This window comes from Schistocerca americana, chromosome 9, assembly GCF_021461395.2.
Source record: "Schistocerca americana isolate TAMUIC-IGC-003095 chromosome 9, iqSchAmer2.1, whole genome shotgun sequence".
NCBI lineage: Eukaryota > Metazoa > Arthropoda > Insecta > Orthoptera > Acrididae > Schistocerca > Schistocerca americana.
The window spans coordinates 121,070,153-121,087,105 of record NC_060127.1 but is presented as its reverse complement, the minus strand read 5'-3'; the positions used below and the strand labels follow the sequence as shown (position 1 = coordinate 121,087,105).

Below are 16,953 nucleotides of genomic sequence, written 5' to 3'. Positions count from 1 at the left end.
AAAGAACTTGGATGTCGGAATTTATATGTAAGCGTCCAATTCGTCGAGGTTGTGCAAGTAACACGAATTTCAGCTTCAGATTTACGTAGCATTGTTCGAAATCCTTGCACATAGGTCGGTTGACGTTTCTCGCTGGCTCCTAATTACCAAGCCAGGAGAAAATTCCAAAGGTGAGCACTGATTGCCGACGCCCAGCATAAAGGAAAACGGCTATTTCCTCTTTGATTAGTAGCAACTGCAGACGTTTCCCTTAGTGGATGTATCATTTGAATGCGTAGTGTCTGTTCCTTCGAAAAAAAACAGACGCTCCGGGATGATGATGGCATTGAAACAGAAGATGACACTCGTAAAGCTGAAATACTAAACACCTTTTTCCAAAGCTGTTTCACAGTGGAAGACCGCACTGCATTTCCTTCTCTAAATCCTCGCACAAACCAAAAAATGGCTGATATCTAAATAAGTGTCCAAGGAATAGAAAAGCAACTGAAGTCACTCAACAGTGGATAGATAGTACATTGGGATACCAATTCGATTCTACGCAGAGTACGCGAAAGAACTTGCCCCCCTTCTAACAACCGTGTACCGCAAGCCTCTAGAGGAACGGAAGGTTCCAAATGATTGGAAAAGAGCACAGGTAGTCCCAGTCTTCAAGAAGGTTCGTCGAGCAGATGCGCAAAACTATAGACCTTTATCTCTGACGTCGAGCTGTTGTAGAATTTTAGAACATGTTTTTTGCTCGCGTATCATGTCGTTTCTGGAAACCCAGAATCTACTCTGTAGGAATCAACATGGATTCCGGAAACAGCGATCGTGGGAGACCCAACTCGCTTTATTTGTTCATGAGGCCCAGAAAATATTAGATACAGGCTCCCAGGTTGATGCCATTTTCCTTTACTTTCGGAAGGTGTTCGACACAGTTCCGCACTGTAGTCTGATAAGCAAAGTAAGAGCCTACGGAATATCAGACCAGCTGTGTGGCTGGATTGAAGAGTTTTTAGCAAACAGAACACAGCATGTTGTTCTCAATGGAGAGACGTCTACAGACGTTAATGTAACCTCTGGCGTGCCACAGGGGAGTGTTATGGGACCATTGCTTTTCACAATATATATAAATGACCTAGTAGATAGTGTCGGAAGTTCCATGCGGCTTTTCGCGGATGATGCTGTAGTATACAGAGAAGTTGCAGCATTAGAAAATTGTAGCGAAATGCAGGATGATCTGCAGAGGATGGGCACTTGGTGCAGGAAGTGCAACTGACCCTTAACATAGACAAATGTAATGCATTGTGAATACATAGAAAGAAGGATCCTTCATTGTATGATTATATGATAGCGGAACAAACACTGGTAGCAATTACTTCTGTAAAATATCTGGGAGTATGCGTGCGGAACGATTTGAAGTGGAATGATCATATAAAATTAATTGTTGGTAAGGCGAGTGCCAGGTTGAAATTAATTGGGAGAGTCCTTAGAAAATTTAGTCCATCAACAAAGGAGGTGGCTTACAAAACACTCGTTCGGCCTATACTTGAGTATTGGTCATTAGTGTGGGATTCATTCCAGGTCGGGTTGGCGGAGGAGATAGAGAGGATCCAAAGAAGAGCGGCGCGTTTCGTCACAGGGCTATTTGGTAACCGTGATAGCGTTACGGAGATGTTTAGCAAACTCAAGTGGCAGACTCTGCAAGAGAGGCGCTCTGTATCGCGGTGTAGCTTGCTGTCCAGGTTTCGAGAGGGTGCGTTTCTGGATGAGGTATCGAATATATTGCTTCCCCCTACTTACACCTCCCGAAGAGATCACGAATGTAAAATTAGAGAGATTCGGTGCGCGCACGGAGGCTTTCCGACAGTCGTTCTTCCCGCGAACCATACACGACTGGAACAGGAAAGGGAGGTAATGACAGTGGCACGTAAAGTGCCCTCCGCCACACACCGTTGGGTGGCTTGCCGAGTATAAATGTAGATGTAGATGTAGATGTAGATCCCATAGCTGTAAACCACTGTATGAAACTTGAACGAGGATCACTGCTGTCAGCTGCAGAGCAGGTCATTAAGCGGAATAAGCGGCGACGAGTGAAAATGTGTACCGGACTAGGATTCGAACCTGGGGTCTCCTGCTTATTACGCACGTGGGGTAACCACTGCGTTGTGGGGGACACAGCGCTTTAGCAACTGCACGATGTGATAAACATTTTTGTTCGTCACCGCTGATCTCGCTCAATGTCCTGTTGCATCTGACAAGCAGGGATCTCCCTTCAGTTTGGGTATAGTGTATCGTATTTCTGTCTCAGATAGCTGCTAAAGGGCAATAAATGGAAACGCCGTGTGCCTCGGGCTTCCCGTAGGCTTGGTGCAAGTCTTTCGAGTTGACGCCACTTCGACGTCTTTCGTATCGATGGGGATGAAATGATGATGAGAAGGACAACAACCAGTAACCGAGCGGAGAAAATCTCCGACCCAGCCGGGAATCGAACCCGGGCCATTTGGTATTACATTCCGTCGCGCTGAACTCCAGGGGCGGACAAAGGCCAAATCGTTTAACCAAAAAAAGTCTCAGATAGTCTCTAAAGTCTCCACTGAAGTATGCGATGCGCTTCAAGAATTTTATTAAATTTCATAGAGCGAAGATAATGATAGTAATATAGGAGGGATGTAAAGTGAAATACGAATATACACACCACCAGTCACATATAATGGATAAAATATGCTATATAGTATGTCACAGGGCAGGTGGACTGATTAACGCTAAACCATTTTTATCTCCAACACAATATTCATGAACGCAAGCAGCGGTAATGATTAGATCTTTTGTGTTTTTTGATACAAATGAGCATACCAGACACATACTCGTTATTTTTTACTTTCAAGAAAATTTATTGTGATTTTTACGTTTTAACGAAAAGAACTACAGTGGTTTCTCTTATTCACTCCGTACCTGTCCGACGCAAGCATCTACTGATTTCTTACTCACATCCGTAGATTGACCTTCGCCTGTTCCCGTAATTTTCTACCAATCAAATTTGCTTTTCTATCAGCATTTGTGCTATCTGTCTGTTGGATCCCATAACCACCTATGACATCTGTTTTATTCTATCAGCAACATTACATTCCTTCCAGGCAACTATGCTGTTCACGCAACTCATGTCACCAAAGATAGCCGAGTCGTAAATTGGAAAGAACACATAGAAAATGTAATGGGAAAGGCAAACCAAAGACTGACTTTTATTGGCAGAACACTAAGACGATGCAGCAGGTCTACTAAAGAGACTGCCTATACTAGGCTTTTCCGTCATTTTTTGGAGTACTGCTGCGCGTTATGGGATCCTTACCAGGCCCGAGTGCATGGAGAAAGTTCGAAGAGCAGCAGCACGTTTCGTGTTATCGAGAAGTAGGGGACAGGGTATCGCGGCCATGATACAGCATTTGGGGTGGACATCATTAAAACAAAACCATTTCTCGTTGCGGCCGGATCTTGTAACGAAATTTCAATCACCAACTTTCTACTTCGAAAGCGAAAATATGTTATTGAAGCCCACCTAGATAGGGAGAAACGATCATCACAATAAAATAAGAGAGGTCAGAGCTTGCATGGAGATGTGTAGGTGGCCATTTTTTCTGCGCGCTGTTCGAGAGTGAAATAATAGAGAATTGTTGTGATGGTTCGATGAACCCTCCGCTAGGCACTAAGTGTGATTTTTTCAGAATATCAATCTAGATGTAGATATAGATGAAAGTATTCTGAACTGCTTGCGCCGAAGTGGAGGGTTCGCCAACTGCCCTCTTGGTTGGCTAAAAGACCACCTAGCAGAACACGAGGTTATCCTAGCAAATTCGTTCTCATCTAATGCAAAAGATCCAACCGATTTGCTGAATTCCCTTGGGCTGGAGGAAGTGTAAATGTTTAAATTTTGATCCTGTCCTGTACGGTACCTACAATATGTCCATCGTTCCGATAGGTGTACAAATGGTCGCTAGACCAAGGCCTATCCAAGCCATTTGACTCCTGGAGTTCAGTGGAATCCACCGGGAAAAGGGGTGGCAGTGAATAGCACACTGGACCCGGTTCCAACCCACATCCGGCAATCCTAATTTAGGTTTTCCGTGATTTCCACAAATCGCTTCAGGTAAATGGCGGGATCGTTCCTGTGGAAGAGGATGGGACCGATGACCTCACTGATTGGTTCCCTCCCCCAAAGTAATCAACAAACCAGTGAACAGAACCCGAGGCATGACCCCTAAATAATCGCATTTTCGCGGGTGGCTTTTTGAAACGTATTGGTAACGTGCGCTTTGTGCGCGGACCATCTGTAAACAGGACTCAATATTTTAGACATAAGAATATTTTATTTCAAAAAACTCATTCGTAATCAGGTAAATACCAAACTACTTTTAACAGTTGAACAGAAACTATATAGTATAACTGAGAAGCCAGAAGCATCTTCCAAGCGGCTGCCTTACTAATTCACTCAATTAAATGTAGATGGCATTAGTGTGAATAGCATTAAGCAGTATAATGGTAGTTTGTTGTTAATAGAATAAATCGTTTCGATGATGTATTTGTGTCTGTTGTGTACATAGTTCTGTGTAGCCAGCGTGTACACAACTTTCCCACTAGAGCGTGCCCCGCTAAGCACTACAGCGCAGGCGCAGCTCTCGTCGGTCTCCGCACTACGAGATGGCGCTGACTTAGAGACGGACCAATTTCTGCTTCCGCCGATCCGCGAATTAATATGTCTCGCAGCCGATGAGAGTGCTGCTAACGTAGAACCTTTTCTCCTCGCGGATCACACTCGCGCATTGATACCTGAACGCTCGAGGTATTACAACGAGCGTGCAGACCTCCGATTAGTCAGTCTGCATTAGTCTGTAGTCAAGTTTCAGTCTGCGCCTAGTAAGATTATCATATTCCTGTACATAGCCAGAAGATAAATGAATAGACACTTTGACAAGTATCATAGATATGTGAGAATAGGATTAACGTACCAAGACCAAAGGAACTTCAGATTGTCATTTGTAAATAGCATCCAGAATCTAGTTAAGTAATTTCTATGCTTTTTATTATTTTAATAAATGGGTGTGAAAATTAATCAAGTTCTGTTTAAAGTTGGTCACCGTCAATCTGCTACTCTAAGCGTGCAAGTGGCATTTCTATCGTCTGACCTAACGGCAGAAGATAAACACGAGACGATAAGACCACGAGACATATTGCTGACACTGGCCTACTTCGTTAGAGCGACAAGTCAAATAATCTGATGGTGTGTGTACCGAAAGTCTTACAGTACGCACACTATAGCGTCATGTTAATGTATACCTTGATTCGTTCCACATACCTGATGTGTCACCTTGTTGATGGGATCTACGGAACACGACGAATAAAAGAAAATGAACACCGGCATCTTGCATAGCGTGGCTACCATGTGTAATATTACGTTTTAGGAGGAAGGATTGCTTCACTTGTCATTTTACTGCGTCGTCCGCAATTCTGGCCCTCAACAAGTAGCAGTTCTCCTTTCGCAACGAACTCGTCGTATTCGTATTCGTCTTCGTCTTTCTTACGATTAACTCGTATTAGATAATATACCTCTACTTAGCACGCCAACGTACAGGGAGATTTTTTCCACCGTGTACAAACTCTAGGGATTAGTGGATAAGAGGATACGGAACAAAAATGGTCTAATGAATGTATTTCCGGAAATGCATGGTTTCCATGCTAGAGACCATTCATTCACTCTTACTTTGTTACAGTGTCTGCGGTCTGATACGCGCTGTACCGTGCAGCCACAGTTACAGTATGCGCGGTCTCCTAGAGGGCGTTACTGTTCCTCATACCCCATGCCCTAGCGCACTCTCTTGTGTCCGATTCACTTGTCTTTCTGACTCACCTTGTAGTGGCTGTGATACAGCGTTGTACACAATGGTTCCGTTTTCAGATCGAGAGCTTACAGATATGATGTTTACTTACGAAAAGGCAAATGGCAACGGGCGGCGGGCAGCAAGATTGTATCAGCAAACAGGAAATCATGAAGGACGTACCGGAAATATTCGGACACCAGACTTGGAGGAAAATGTGATTCATGCTGTGGAAGGCGACCGCCGAGTCAGAACCAGGCAGTTGGGCCGCAGGTACAGGGTAAGCCAGGCGACCGTGTGGAACGCTCTCCATGACAATTGTTACTTACAGCGTGCGCAGGGATTATTAGCGACAGACTTTCCACATCAGGAGCAGTTTTATCACGGATTTCTTCACCAGGAAAACCACGTTTCCGGGATTTGTGTCATCCGTGCTATTCACAGATGAGTCCACCTTTATGCGAAGTGGTGTCTTCAACTTTCATAACAGTCATCTGTGGAACTGTAAGCGAATCATCAGCATCGGTGCAGCCGCTATGTGTGGGCCGGGATAACTGCCGACGGTGTTTTGGGACCAGTCTTCCTTCCTAACACGCCGGAACTATCGGCGTTCCTTGCGAGTGACTTTGCCTCCCCTGCTAGAAGAAGAGCCATTGATGATACGAAGGGCTATGTGGCTGCCACACGACGCTGCTCGAGCCAGCTTCGTCGTTAACGTCCGGAAACATCTCAATTGAGTCTTCCCTGGTCAATGGATGGGACGAGGGGATCCATTTACACAGCCTGCTCGTTCACCGTATCTCAACCCGTGCGATTTCTGGTTATGGGTCCATCTCACGAGTATCGTGTATGCGGACTCCATTCCAGATGTGGAGACACTGGAGCAGCGTATTCACGCTGCCTTTGACGGTGTTCGGGTGCAGCCTGGCCGATGTGAACCTATCAGATAGAACACGCTACGGCACGGCGACGCACGCAATGAGGCACATGAAAACGATTTTCGACACATACTGTAACTATGGTTGCATGGTACAGTGCATTATAGATCGCAGTCTCTTTAACAATGTATGACTGAATAAATGATCTCTAGCCCGTAAACCATGAATTTCCGGACAAAAGTTCATTAGACCTTCTTTTGCTGCGTATGCTCTCATCGATTAATTCCTAGAATTTGTAGGTGGTGGAAAAAATCATCCTGTTAAAGCGAGAATCACAACTATAGATATTGGATGTTTTTTATTGATACTGCGACCAATCAATGTGCAATGATTTTTGAAAACGTATTCATTCATCCTTTAGCTACGTTTCGAGCCGCAGCATGACCTTCAGAAGCTTTATGTTGTGCAGATGGTCCAGAAAGCCGCAGGACTCGTGATCTCGCTGAAAGTAGGTGCCATTTATATTGATCCCGTCGTTTCACACAAAAAAATAATCGATTGTGATGTCGTTTTGTCAGTTACACGTTATGCATGCTTGCAAAAATGAACTCACTGTTTTTTTGCTATTACTGGCGGCGCACGAAATTTACGCTTGATAGGTAAGATTTCGAAGTGAGATGTAACAATGAGACAGATATAAGCGTAAGCATTGTAATATTTACTATTTAAAACAGCTGTCACAAGTAGGGGATGTCAGGCTGTAATGACATACCCGGGTAAAATAACACAGTAAGGCAGTGGACGAAACCAACTGAGTGGGGCCACCTGCACTAAGCTGTATAGAAAGGCCGACAGGCGACCCTGTTCCTACGTATGTGGCCATGAGCTGCCAGCTTGGTACTGTGAACGAAAAACTTATAGGTAAGCCTCCAACTTCATTACTTTTGTTCACATATATTCATTTATTATTAGTATAGTATTATATATAGCAATTGAGCAGGATCGACACGAAAATCCCTTCACTTGGGCGTTGATTCCCATAGATTTCGCTGTCGAAAACGACAGTTCACAGTGCGACGAGCAACAGGATGACGTCATTAACAACGTAAAGCACTGCTCAAGGGCTACCACCCCTTCCCCTACTTTCACCGAGATCACGAGTCCTGCGGCTTTCTGGACCATCTGCACAACATAAAGCTCCTGAAAATATCCACCGTCTGAATGTCATGCTGCAGCTCGAAACGTAGCCAAAGGATGAATGAATACGTTTTCTATACTATAGTATAGTATTAGTATAGTATTATTAGTATTGTAGATAATTACGTGTTTGAGAAAAGTATATGTTACCTTGTAAAGCTGTGTTTTGGGAAGTAGGAGTTTCTGCTAGAGGACGCAGTAGTTGAACGTTTCTGGAATGAATCAAAAAAGGCGTTTCAGGCTGAAGTGATATGTGATATACCATGTATCAGGGTAAAATGTCACACTATGCTGTTTTACCCCGAAGTGGACTCTAGTTCTATTCTGTGTGACCTCTGATGTTAATTAAGCTGCTTACTTTACGTATCTGTTTAAATTTAGCAACCCGGGTAAAATGACGTAGCAAGGTGGGTCATTATTTAATAAAGTGAATTAAACGAAACATTAAACATGAATTAACAAAAATGCAATGGCACACAAGTGCAACGAATTTACATAGGCGAAATGTAAGTTCGTAAATTTCCCGTTTCGGATGGCAGGGAATACAGTAAGGAAATTGTCTGTGCAGTCGGGATGCGGTGTAGAGGCGAGATGCGATAGCTGCGGAAGTCTAAAGCATTCGGAGTTCCGCAGGCTACGCTTATAAGTCGAACTAGGAATACGAATAAAATGTTCAATAGTGCTCAGAAAGGACTGCCTAGATTCCAACCAACTTTTAACACTGCTTGGAGTGTTAACTGGTACAACACCTGAAACTATTTCAGTCACACATGTTTGGTTTGACATTTTGCATTTCAAATGTCCGAGAAAAGCAAAGAGAAAAGTTAAGTTTTGACAAGAAATATTGTACAAAAGAGACCTTGTTGGCGACAACATTGATGCTCCCGACGATTGTCACAGTTCGCACTGCTTGGAAATACAAGAGTGTCGAAAACCCGGCGATCACTGGATACGGTATCAGCAGTGTATTTGTGGGCGCACACTGAATGTGCTGGATAAGACACAGAATAATAAACTTTATTTGTGATGTCTGCAACTAGATAACATTGGTGACGTCTATTTGTTCAAAAACGGAACTAATTTTGTTGTTTCGTGGATTCACCTTCGTAATTTTACTTTCAGCCTTCACTTTTTGTACGAATGAACTGAGAAACCTTCATTGATACTGCTGAAGAATTGTTTCAGGAACAGTCTTTTATTTGTTAAGACAAATCTGTTAAATGAATCAGATGTCTAATTTTTTCTTAATTTATTACTTTATTTTAGACCTATATCATTTTACCCTGACATCGGTCTAAAATGACACGTTATGTACTTTTCACAAAAATGTCACAAATCTATGATTCATATTGATTTAAAAACATGGCACCAAGATTGTGAAACCTGCAAGTGAATGAGACAAGGTTCTGATACAAATTTTATTTAATATCGTGGTTTACGAACCAGTAACGACCTAAAAGCAGAATGGTACGTCGTTTTAGCCGGGCTTCTCCTACATGACAGAACTTACGAACTAAAAGCAATCGTAATCTATCTCCATTTAAAGAGTAGTGTGCTATCGTTTTGGGGCTTCAAAACAGCGTACGGCGTAAGTCTGTAGCGCCACCTCCCCTTATTTTTTCTTCCATGGTTTATTATGTATAGTTACGACAACATCTTCTCATGAAAATACTTTTGATTTTATGATCGTAAATTCGTAGGCATCGAGATCGTAGATGCAGTAAATACAAGAAATATGATTATATTTAGGGTACACAGTCGCAGGTTCAAGGTCCATAATGGACAAGATAGAAGCTTAAATATCGAACTCTTCCGACATTGAGGTTGCTTACCGTCAGGAAAGCTGAGACAGCTGGCTATTGGAATGGCGTCATTGGCCGCCTGTGAGTAATTAAAATTGAGAAAGTAAATAGTACTGTTTTATTTAATGAAATGGTAAGTGTACACTGGTGGTATTTTACACAACCGTAATTGATTAAATATTGGATGAACTTCCAGGATTTAGGTGTACATGAACCACAAGTTTATCTCGTCACGATGAAGTGTGGGAAATTTCTCTCTCGTCAGAAGGTTTCTGCGACTTCCCCTGATGCTGTTGTTTGCTGCACTGCTGCTAGCTACCGTACCGGTCGTAGAGTTTCTCCCAGAAGGCCACCCGCTCCTCAAATGGCCGCTTGGCTATGGTCAGCCCGTCGCTGGTGACGTGCAGGTAGGACTGGTCCTGCTCTGTGAAAGGCGGCCATGACACCTCCGGGTCGGTCACTTTCCTGCGCACACCAAAGGCAAAGTTCCTCACAAGCAGAAAAAGACATACACATAGCAGAAATAAGTAGTTCTTGTAGGTGCTTCAAGAGATACGTCTGGAGTAGGATGATGTCTTATTCAGCTTCGACGTCACGTCTTTCACTCGACAGCGACATGGTGAAACCGCATCGACACGCGCTCACCACCACTTGTTTGGTTCTAAGAACAGACTAACTGAATCGCTATGGTCCCCTCTAGAGCTACACATCGCTAGCATGAACAGAGCAATACGAGGAAACAACTTTCGAAACAACGTGCTCGAAACGAAAGGCGTTTGATACACACTGCACAAAAAAACGTGTCACTGTCTGTAAACCCTGTAACTGTCTAGCATTGTAACGCTTAAGTTTGCAATTTGCCTCAGAGGTGCCTACAACCGTCCTCTGAAATGACGGAAAATCGTGACGTCCTCCGACGTCACCCGCGAGGTAGGCGGCACTTCAAACAGTAAGGTGTCGACAGATGTGGAAGAAGGCCACAGCTCACACGTTCATTTGAGGTCTTAGGTGCGTTAAGGAAATCATATTGGCACCAATTTCTCCACAAGTCTGGCTAAAGCGATCTCGGACGTCTCACAGGATGGGAAGGTCGTCGCGTCCTCCCTTACCCACATTTCAGCCCTTCTACTTACGCCTCTGCAGTGGATGTCGGAATGCCGACACCCAGTGTTGAAATCAGTCGGGTTTCTTTTGGGTGGTCAGGGAAAACATGTCCAACACGCAATTGAGCAGTATCGACACGAAAATCCCTTCACTTGGGCGTTGATTCCCATAGATTTCGTGGTCGAAAATGACAGTTCATAGTGCGACGAGCAACAGGATGACGTTATTAACAACGTAAAGCACTGCTCAAGGACCCCCCCCCCCCCCGCCTTTTCCCGTGGGCGAGTGAACCTACTCCAAGGAAGATCGTGGAGATGCAATCCCAACGTACGTTGTATGACGCATTTGGAGTGCAAACCGACCACATTTATTACTGTTGTGTAAATAGTTCCGCGTAGTCAGCGCGAACACAACTGTCCCACTAGAGCGCGCCCCACTAAGCACAACAGCGGAGGCGCAGCGCTCGTCCGTCTCCGCACTACGAGATGGCGCTGCCATAGAGACGGACCAAATTCTGCTTCCGCCGATCTGCGTATTACTACGTAACGCAGCCAATGAGATTGCTGCTGACGTAGAACCTTTTCTCCTCGTTAATCACACTCGCGCAGTGGCACATGAACGCGCGAGGTATTATAACGAGTGTACAGACCTCCGATTACTCAGTCTGCATTTGTCTGCACCAGTCTGTACCAGTCTGCATTAGTCTGTACCAGTCTGTACGAGTTCTACATTTGCCTGTACCAGTCTATAGTCAAGTTTCAGTCTGCGCCTAATAAGATTACCATATTCCTGTACATAGCCATGAAGATAAATGTATAGACACTTTTGTCAAGTATCAGAGATATATGTGAGAAGAAGATTAACGTACCCACACTAAAGGACTTCAGATTGTCAATTGTAAATAGCCCCCAGAACCAAGTTAAGTAATTTTTATGCTTGCTATTATTTTAATAAATGTGTGTGAAAATTAATCGCCGGCCGAAGTGGCCGTGCGGTTAAAGGCGCTGCAGTCTGGAACCGCAAGACCGCTACGGTCGCAGGTTCGAATCCTGCCTCGGGCATGGATGTTTGTGATGTTCTTAGGTTAGTTAGGTTTAACTAGTTCTAAGTTCTAGGGGACTAATGACCTCAGCAGTTGAGTCCCATAGTGCTCAGAGCCATTTTTGAAAATTAATCAAGTTCTGTTTAAAGTTGGTCACCGTGAATCTGCTACTCTAAGCGTGCAAGTGGCATTTCTATCGTCTGACCTAACGGCAGAAGATAAACATGCCACGATAAGACCACGAGACATATTGCTGACACTCGCCTACTTCGTTAGAGCGACAAGTCAAATAATCTGATGGTGTCTGTACTGAAGGTCTTACGCACACCACAATTACGCAGGGTGGAAGCGGTAATGACAGCTCAAAACTATTCAAGATGTCCAAGTCTCTAGCAGGTTCATTTATATCGTGCTGAACAAAGGTTGGAAGTTGGCACCGAGGAAGTTGTCGACTGGGTGACGAGGGGGGCTTGGAGAGCGGGGGAAGGGCTTTAGAGGGACACTTTGCCTGACAGGAAGGGAAGGGGGATGATTTAGAGGGGCCGTTTGCTGTTTTGTTCACATGTAGCTCAGTGTTGCACTCTTCCGTGATCAATGCACTGGAGGGAGCGAAACAGGAGGGCTGAAAGAGCATAAACAACTTTTGCTGCTTCAGATCTCGTCCACATTTTGCCTAACGGTTTTGAACGATCCCTATTCGTCCCAACTACCAGAGCTGTGCTGGCGTATGCCTTCACGAGCACGCCGATCGGCACTAGGAAACATTATGTAGAAGGCATAGAACCAGGCGCGCCTATGACAAGAGAAGACCAAGACACGCCATGAGGCTACGCGCCGACAATGTCCCTTGGGCAGCGTGCACACAGGCTGTCTTCTCACTCTCTCGAGCTCATGACCACAGTACGTCGCGTCGGAACTCAGTTCGCACTGCACGTCAGAACGTCGCACTGTGCTCTAGCCTTACAGTGATAATCGTCTCGCACCGTAGCTAGCTTTTAAGGAACGTTAGTCATTGTACATATTTGTGATATGGACACGGAGAAGACTGAAGAATTAGTACATGTTATTTGATTGCTTTTAACCACAAACATGATATCGGACATCACTGAAGTTAAGTACTCAGTGGGTTCCTGTAATAAAGTGTATTTTAACCACGTATGAATTTTGCGTCGTAATGAGAGGACACTCACGTATCATACCATCCTCTCCTCATCCAGTCAGGAACCACAAAACTTTACAAGAGGGCACAGCCACAACAAGAGCATCAATCGCGGTCATACTACACTCCAAAGGGTTCGGACCACGTTCAGTCGGGGTGCAGCCCCACGATGGCCTTAGAGGTGGATTGGGGCTGGATCGTCTCGGGAGTGTAAGCAATGACGAACGTTGTCAAGAACGTCTCCTGTTGCTCATTGCACTAAGAACTGTTGTCTTCCACTGCATGAGAACTGTTGTTTTCCACCGCGAAAAATGCGAGAGTCAACGCCTCAAGGAAAGGGGTGCTTTCATTGACGGCCTTTATGCCACCAATTGAAGACATAGAGGTCGTATATGAGACCGCTACAATTTTATTTTTAGCACTTTTATTTAAAAAACATTATTCAAATGGCTCTGAGCACTACGGGATTTAACATCGGAGGTCATCAGTCCCCTAGAACTTAGAACTACTTAACCTAACTAACCTAAGGACATCACACACATCCATGCCCGAGGCAGGATTCGAACCTGCGACCGTAGCAGTCACGCGGTTCCAGACTGAAGCGCCTAGAACCGCTCGGCCACCGCGGCCGGCTTTTATTTTCACTAGTCCGTCTTGATCACAGATTTCTTTACACTTTATGACCGGTTTCGGCTTTTCGTCATCTTCAGATCTGTCGTAAATATAAGTACTGTGTAAGCGACCAGGTTCAATTAATTAAGATTAAATTTATACAAGTCTTAGTGATGCATGAAATATAAAATATCAAATATTTATAGCCATGTATGGCAGTCATACGTACCGTTAAAATATTCTGATATAAATCATAGTCAAATTAAACATGTGCGTGCTACCAGGACTTTCATAAATTTTACATCGGTCAGACAGGAAGAAATTTCCAACTAGTTTTAGAGAACATACATTTAATCAAAACAAGAGCGCTTTCGGTACACATTTTGACAGAGAAAGACATAGAGGACGTATAGATAGTAATATGAAAGTGTTGCACAGGGCGCCAAAGGGACAATTAATGAAACTGCTCGAAGAAATGGAGGTTTATGTGCACAGGAAACAGCAACCAGAATTGTTGCTGAATGAACAGAAAGAGTTTAACCTGAATGCTTACTTTGATATATTCAGAGACCTACTAGTTTGAGTAGCGTGGAGCACCCCAACGGATTAGCGTGTGCCGGCCGCCGGCGACAAGGAGACTGAGCCGTCCTCCGTGAGCTCAACCGCACGAAAACAAGGAAGTCATGTACAGAAGTCACGACATATTCGGCATCGATACTGCACTCTAATATAATATCGATTATCAATTTTCTATTTTTAATTAATGGTCACTAATTTATTAAGTGTGTTATGGTTTCGTTCACTGTTAACTAATCTTAGGATAGAAGATTTGTGATTTTCTTATTTTTATTTTAATTTTATACTTTTTATACTGTTTTTAATGACAGACGCTCGTTTAGCCAAGGAAAATTTTTTTAACTAAAGACAATGCATACCGCATTTTAATCTTTATGTTGACGATACTGGTTTACTAGGTACTCTGGATAAAGTGCCCTCCGCTGGCATTAGGTTTTTGTATAAATACTGAATCAATCTGAGTTTAGCACGCACATATTTAATTTGACGATGATGTATATCAGAATATTTTGACTGTACGTATGACTGTCATACATGGGTATAAATATTTTACATTTTATATTTCATGTATTACTAAGACTTGTATAGATTTAATCTCAATTAATTGAACCTGGTCGCTTACCCAATATGTATATTTGCAACAGATGCGAAGATGGCGATCAGCCGAAATCTGTCATCGGCAACCTGTAAGAAAACCGTGAGATTTGAAAGCTGTGCGTTGCGTGCACTGACCTCTGTTGTAGAAGTGTCAAAAGAAGGGGTGAAATGTGAACAAGAGGGTGTGTGACGACCATCGCATAGTACGAAACGTTCACGGTGGCTTTGGGCAGGACTAGGGTGAAATTTGTTTCCATTGTGACATCACTGACCCACCTCACACCTCACACCTCACAGCTCACACGAACTTCTGAGCTGTGGACTATTTTCCGCATGTGTCGATAACCTGCTGCCTGAAGCGTGGCAGAAGTCAATCCTTTTGCGTCATCCAGAGAAGGGTTCAACCAGCTCTCAGTTTAATCTCAAACTTATACGTTGCTGTAGGAGACAATTACAGGGTTTCCAACATTGAAACTTTTTTGTGCAGTGTCTATGTGGACGCCACGTAATTGGTTTGGCCGCACACTTAAGAAAACCGACAAGAATTCCTGTGCCACTTTAACAGCATACACGACAATTTGAGGTTCAGCAATGAGGTGTACAGAAACGAATACCTACCGTGATTCTGATAAATATTCCTGGTGGCACGCTGGGACATTCTGTCTGCAGCAAGAAGATTCACACGGAGCTGCACCTAAACGCCAATAGATGCCTCCGTCCAGCGCAACGCAAATCTGTGTTCAATAACGTGACACAGTCAGCGTGAGCCATATGCCACAAGCAAAGTCGACCTGCCGAATTACAGCTCTCCAGCCGAACAGGAACAAGAAAGGAAAGAACGCAGAAGAAGAAGCGAAGCGACTGGCCTTCCTTCCGTAGCCAGCGCCCCCCGCATCTCAAGGTTACCAGGATATTGGAGAAGCACAACGTGAAAATACTTTTTCGGTCAGTGGTTAAAATCAAGAATATGGATGGTTCAGTGAAGGACCAACTAGGACTACAGGCATCTGGTGTCTGTGGCCTCAGTTGCGGATGTGATAAGCAGTGCATCGGCCAGATGCAGCGATGCACTTCACAGCGCTATTCAGAACAGGTGACGAGCGTCAACATCGGCTAAACCGACTGGTACAACAGTGGCTGACCAAAGCATCAACGATGGACACACCTTGATTTTGAACATGCAAAGGAACTTGCTTCACTACCAGTAAGTATAGACATCGATACAGAATGCAATAATATAAGACCTGCATCATTAACGCAGCCTCCTGAAGCACTTGATAAAAAGAAGAAAACAGATGGGGAAGAACGACTCAAATTTTACCATACAGAAATTTAAAAAAAGGCATTAAAGAACAGCAAGTAGCATATTTGAAGTCTGTACAGACAAACACATCAGATAGCTGGGAAACATACAAAATAAAAAGCAACGCCGCGGAACAAATAGAGCACACAAGAATTGTGAGACATGTTCATAAGTGGCTTAGAGCACGACGTACACGGAAGACAACAGTGTGCATACAAAGGAGGAAGGAACACACAGAAGATGTTGTGGGGAAGGCCAACCAAAGACTGCGTTTTATTGGCAGGACACTTAGAAAATGTAACAGATCCACTAAGGAGACTGCCTACACTACGCTTGTCCGTCCTCTTTTAGAATACTGCTGCGCGGTGTGGTATCCTTACTAGATAGGACTGACGGACTACATCGAAAAAGTTCAAAGAAAGAAAGCACGTTTTGTATCATCGCGAAATATGGGAGAGAGTGTCACAGAAATGATACAGGATTTGGGCTGGACGTCATTAAAAGCAAGGCGTTTTTCGTTGCGACGGAATCTCCTCACGAAATTCCAATCACCAACTTTCCCTTCCGAATGCGGAAATATTTTGTTGACGCCGATCTACATAGGGAGAAACGACCACCACGATAAAATAAGGGGAATCAGATATACGAGATTGGAATAATAGAAAATTGTGAAGGTGGTTCGATGTACCCTCTGCCTTAAATATGATTTACAGAATATCCATGTAAAGTCAAGAAAGCCTTGAGAAAGGAAGAAAAATACACTGCCTCACTGGATATTATACACAGTGAGCAAAGAATAGATCAGTATACATCCTTATAGTTTACATAGAAGGA

At 43.9% G+C, this 16,953-nt stretch overlaps 1 protein-coding gene across 1 annotated transcript in view; it reads right to left on the bottom strand.

Annotated features, from left to right (window-relative positions):
• Positions 1-9,830: 9,830 nt before the first annotated feature.
• The window catches only part of LOC124551314 (esterase FE4-like), a 100,963-nt gene continuing 93,840 nt past the window's right edge, over positions 9,831-16,953 (bottom strand). Inside the window, exon 10 of the mRNA XM_047126324.1 lies at positions 9,831-10,191. Coding sequence (XP_046982280.1) covers positions 10,038-10,191 — 154 coding nt within the window. The 3' untranslated portion in view covers positions 9,831-10,037. The remainder of the gene's footprint in view (positions 10,192-16,953) is intronic.